Consider the following 5,626-nt stretch of genomic DNA (forward strand, 5'->3'; position numbering starts at 1 on the left):
GCTGCATCTAAAATGTTCCACGTAATGCTCCCTAGGCCCTGATACATCTAATGCAGAGGACCAGCAGTAGGTTGCCAACAGATGTTGGCAGTGTGCAATTGTAATATCATTAGGGAACTGCAAAAAAAACCACACACTCTGAAATCATAGTATCATGGGAAATGCAGTGTAGTACTATGTGATAAAAATACATGAACCATTCGAAAAGGCTTTGGATGAAATTCCACTGCAACTGTGATGAGGTTACAGTATGAATGATGAAAGATGAGTCAATGTTACTTGGAGACAGCAACGATGAATTCAGCCTAGTCTTAGGTGTAGAAATCTTATTAATGAGAGATTAGTCAAGTAAATCACACCCAGGTAAGACATAGTTTGGTAAATTTTATTTACAATTATTACGGAGTACGCTTGCTTTTGTTCTAGATTAATTTTTCCCCCAGCTGAGAAATTGCTCAGATGCATGAAATGGATACTACCAGTATATAACTAATGAGTGCTGCTTACTAACCATGCCATTTTAAATAAATTCTTAATGCATTTATCCTTAATTATCTTTCCCCATCAGAAAACAAAAAGGCACACAGATAAAGTGGAATATTAACAGGATATTTTAGTCAGCAAACCCTTATACAACACATACTGCAGGAGAAACCTAGACAAGCAATAACAATAAAATAGCATATTTCTATGAATTACTATAAACACTTTTAGGACCATACAAATATTTGTTAACCAGTCAGAAATCATAAGAATCTTTCAATCTTAAAAAGACAGTGTATGATTTATCTTTTCAAATGCATAGTTCATATTTAGGTACATGCACGTCCCTTTTGTACAAACAATTACTAATACTTTCAAATAAACATAACCTTAGGAATCTCACCCTCTCATAAGTAAAAAAAAAAAAAAGGAAGAATAGAAGCTCATTGAATTATCAAGGCTGGCTGAATCACTCAACGGGTATCACATACTCCTTATCTCCACAACTCTTTAGTGTTTACAGTTCCTTGTCTGTGATTGGTTCTTCCTCAATCTGCTGGAGTACAGCAAGATCACATGGATGTGGGCTGCCCAGCTAGAAAGAGAGAACAAATAGTCATAAAGAAGATCAGAATTAACTATATTGCACATATTGCAGAGATGTCTGGCCTACTTTTGAGTCGCATATAGCAGGAGTTACAATAGAGCTGTTGGTTTCGTATTCTGACTTCTGCTCCTGCTTCCGAGCCTCCCAAATCAGACCTGCAGTCAGAGCACTGCAAACACAAGATGAAAGAACACATTGTTAGACAGTCAGAATCCTCAATGTAATGCCATATCATACACTCACCTCCGTCTAAGAGCGAGAGAGAGAATCCTAGCTTGAGGTCAAAGGCAGCATAAGAGAATATGAAATTGAAGTTGTAACACCAGCCCAAAGGACCAGAAATAACTCAGCAAGGAGATTAGAAAGAGGACAATGCAGTGTGAATAAAAGGATGAGCAGAAATACATATGACTGGCATTTGGAGAATGACGAGTATGTGCGAGGAATGATAAAGCTCTAGATGAGCCACATATGGCTGCTCTGAAGGTAAAGACAGGAATAAATTCAGAAGGGAATTAAATAAGAATGAATTACGCCCACTGATAGCGTTGTTTATTTACACGCACTTGTCTGTGTTGTTTTAGCACCCGATTCTCTACAGAAATGTGCTAAACGCACTGTGCAGTGCAATTTACAGTCTAAATGCTAAATTATGGAAGATGCAGCAGGTTACTGCAATCTGGAGTTCTTAACTGGGCCACTGTGACCGTTAAATAGCACACAGAAAGTATGCTTGATTACACAACATTTCTGGATATATGTCCCATCATAACACTTTTCACCATCATTTGATGAATTACCCTTGCAAATTGTACACAAACATGCCTTTTAAATACAACTTTATAATAGCACAATGCTTACTGCAACAGTCAAATAGTACTTAGAACTTAGTGAATAAGGTGCAATTTATTCAAATTGTTCTATTCTAATTTGCATATAAATGAGGCGCGTTTACGCAACTTAGTTTTTATTTAAATATGCCACGGTGCAGTGCTAATCCAGCACATATAGGTAACGGTTTTTTTGGCACAGATGCAATCAAAATCTTCATAGTACAACAATTATTGAAGCAAAATCACACTTATTCCATCATGGCAGAAAAGGATTTGTGTAGTCCAGCCTTTAAAAAAAAATGCACATGGTTTCTTCTTGATGGTTTGTTTCCATTTGAGAGAAACAAATGACAGTCTTTTAGGAAAGAAAGGAAAGTCACAGGGCAGAGCTGTCAGTGTCATTATCCACGAATCAGCTAGAGGGTTAGAATTGGCATTTTGATTCTCTGGGTTTGACATTTTGATGGCTGAGTTTATATGTGCACACAACAGCTGATTAGAATAATCGTAAAAGCAGGCAGGGCAGATTAGTCAGGTTAGTCACTGATGAAGCCAGGCTGGACCTGACCTCGGAGTAGCTGAAAGCTCACCTTGAAACAATTCAAATGAAAACAGAGCCCCAGGGACTCGATGATCATGGCTGCTCCTTTGCCCAGTGGTGTACTACAGAACGAACAGATTTTCCTGCCACTCACTGACCTAGATTACACAAAACATGATCTGAGGGCTAAGCAAGAGACTTGCACACAGCCCATGGCTTATGTGGGGTCTAAACATTTCGAAGACAACAAAAATATGAGAGACACACGGGGATGGATGGATGGAATTGGTCAGTGGTTATCAAATGGTTTTGCTTGACGAGCCAAATTGGACATCAAGTGGCAGCCCAACATAGTATCTAAACTGATTATCATATCAAATGTCAACAAAAAATTCTTAGTGTGATTGACCATATTCATTTATAAGCCTATCACATAGAACAAGCACTGGGCCAAATTATATATTAACTGAAAAAAAAAAAGGATTTAGAAAAGCATTTTTAAAAGGATAGTTTAAAATGAAAATTCAGTCATCATTTACTCTCCCTCATGCCATTCCAACCATATATGCATTTCTTTCTTCTGCTGAACACATTTTGAACAATGTTAATAACTAAAAAGTTTTGGTTCCTATTGACTTCCATTTTTTTTCTTCCATACAATGGATGTAAATGGGAACCAAAGCTGTTTAATTAACTACTATTTTCTTTTGTCTTCCACAGAAGAAAGGAAATACAGATTTGGAATGACATGAGGGGGAGAAAATGTTGACAGAATTTAAATTTTTAGGTGGACTTTTACTTGTTTTTAGTAAAAACATAAAAAAATCCTTAACACAAAATAAATATGTATTTTGCATTAATGCACTAGGATTTTTTTTTACTTGTCTTAATTTAAATTAAGAATTTGCAGTTTAATAAGACACATGATGAATGTTTGGTGAAAAAATGAAAAAATGATGGATGTTTTTTTCTCCTTTGTTTTGCCATCCAGAATTAGTTGCATTTTATTATTCTGCTGTCAATCCACCAGGTGAGAACCACTGTTTTAGAGTATTTCGAAACCAATAACAATTTCTTTTAGCGAGGAATACCTATTTCGTGGTGGAGCTCGAGGCTCTGGCTCTTGCTCTGGTGTGGTTGCGGATGGAGACCAGGATTGCCTAAGGGAGCTCATGGACTGAGAAGCCTCCAGAGTGGCAGACCCTGGACGTCCACTATGGTACGATGAGGAGCCAGAGAGGGCAGAATGAGGACGGCTGTAGTCTGGTATGGACGAGGTGCTGTTAGATGTGCTCCATGATGATCTCCAGGAGGAACGAGGCATATCGAGGTTGTCAAGAGACTCGCCTCTGCAAGCACAGTGAGTTTGTCAATGTTTGTAGCTCACAAGTAACATCAGTTGTATCTTTACAGGAGCACTAAGAAAAACTTACACTAAGTAAGAAAAATCGTCATATACTAACCTCCTAATGGGAAGATCGACCGGTTCTTTGGCGGTGACACTGGCAGAGCTCTGCTGGCGAATCCAGCTGTTGTCTGTGTTCAAGGAAGTCTTCTTCTTCATTTCCTGAAGGATCTGCTGCCTTTCCAATTCAGCCCGAGATAGAGGGTCTTTCTTATAGTCCCTGCTGACCTCACCCAGACCACCGCTTGCTGCTCAGACAAAAATTACCATTAATAACAAAGTGACAAGTTGCACATAGACAAACATCATGTAATTTCACATCAAGAGCAATTGATTTCAGATAATCTTCATATGATTATATATATAGTGGGGTCTGAATGTCCACAGAAAGACCACAGTGAAACCTGGGTTTCAAAATATAATGTAAGCCTGGCAATGAAAGAGTCACAGACGCTCAGATGTTCTGCTTCCACTAAAGCTCAACATGAAGCTCTTTGGATCATCTCAATCATGCTGAAGAACATGATCATCAGGTTTCTTACATAAAGGTCATGCAGCTTGTGTTGCTGTTATTAAAGCAAAATGAGGATAACCAAAATTAATTTTTATTTTATATTTATTTTACTGATAATACACAACCTTTCAAAAGTCTGGGGTTGGTAAGATTTTTTTAAAAATGTTTCAAAATAAGTCTCTTGTGCTCACTAAGACTGCATTTATTTGATCAAAACATATTACTTGCATTAATAAATATTATTACAATTTAAAATACCTATTCTCTATTTTAATGGTTTAAAATGTGATCGACAAAGCTGAATTTTCAGCATCATTACTCCAGTCTTTAGAGTCACATGATCCTTCAGAAATCATTCTAATATGCTGATTTGGTGCTCAAGAAAGATTATTATTATCAAAGGTGAAAACAGCTGTGCTGCTTAATATTTTGTGTGGAAACTGTGACAATTGTTTTAATGATTATAGAAAGTTCCAAAGAAAAGCATTTATTTGAAATAGAATATTTTAATAATGCATTTTTGCAGAATAATGTATTCTTTTTTTCTATTACTGACCCCAAACTGTTAAATGGTAGTGTAATATATTATTAGAAACATTTGAAAAAAAATATAAAATTAGAACAATTAAAAAATATAAACATTTTCACTTATGGTCTCAGGCTGTTTGACCCCACTGTTTTTATATTACAGTTTTTAATCAAATGCACTGATCACGTGGACACAGACTCGATTGCATCTGATTTTGCTGACATTGATTGCATCTGTCAAATTTGCAGAAAATAAGGCCAAGGTGATTGGTTGAGCTGATTGATTGGCGTGGGTCCGAGTCGCCCCACCTCTCTCTGGGTCTCTGTATTTCATGGCATTGAGGATGCTCCTCCTCTCAAGCTCTAGCTCACTCGCTGCCTGCTTTCTCTGGATCTGAGGGTTTTTCTTTCGCCTCAGTTCCTCCTCCAGCAGCCATCCTGCCAACCCCCTGTGTCTGCCGTACACACCTGCAGAGAGCCACAGACTCTACAGCACTGTACTGTCTGTGAGATTTAACTCCAGCCCGTACAACATGTGGCACACTGACAACACGCTCTTCTGGAATGCTGTCTCAGCGGCTCCTTATTTGTCAACCAACAATAGACACATAAAGGGTTAGAGGAAAAGATAAAAGCTGCACTGACCTTTAATATCTGGTTTTGCAACCTCATCAAGTTCTGGAGTAGATTTGGAAATGGACCTGCAAACCGAAAT

At 37.7% G+C, this 5,626-nt stretch overlaps 1 protein-coding gene across 1 annotated transcript in view; it reads right to left on the bottom strand.

Moving 5' to 3' along the window:
• Nucleotides 1-371: 371 nt before the first annotated feature.
• lmo7a (LIM domain 7a) overlaps nucleotides 372-5,626 on the bottom strand; it is a 53,378-nt gene continuing 48,123 nt past the window's right edge. The window contains exons 26-31 of the mRNA XM_079617438.1: nucleotides 5,221-5,398; nucleotides 3,928-4,117; nucleotides 3,556-3,813; nucleotides 2,514-2,622; nucleotides 1,157-1,259; nucleotides 372-1,078 (exon numbers count right to left, since the gene is read on the bottom strand). Of these exons, the coding sequence (XP_079473564.1) occupies nucleotides 1,056-1,078; nucleotides 1,157-1,259; nucleotides 2,514-2,622; nucleotides 3,556-3,813; nucleotides 3,928-4,117; nucleotides 5,221-5,398 (861 nt within the window). The 3' untranslated portion in view covers nucleotides 372-1,055. The remainder of the gene's footprint in view (nucleotides 1,079-1,156; nucleotides 1,260-2,513; nucleotides 2,623-3,555; nucleotides 3,814-3,927; nucleotides 4,118-5,220; nucleotides 5,399-5,626) is intronic.

The sequence above is a fragment of the Phoxinus phoxinus genome, assembly GCF_949152265.1.
Source record: "Phoxinus phoxinus genome assembly, chromosome: 7".
NCBI classification, from domain to species: domain Eukaryota; kingdom Metazoa; phylum Chordata; class Actinopteri; order Cypriniformes; family Leuciscidae; genus Phoxinus; species Phoxinus phoxinus.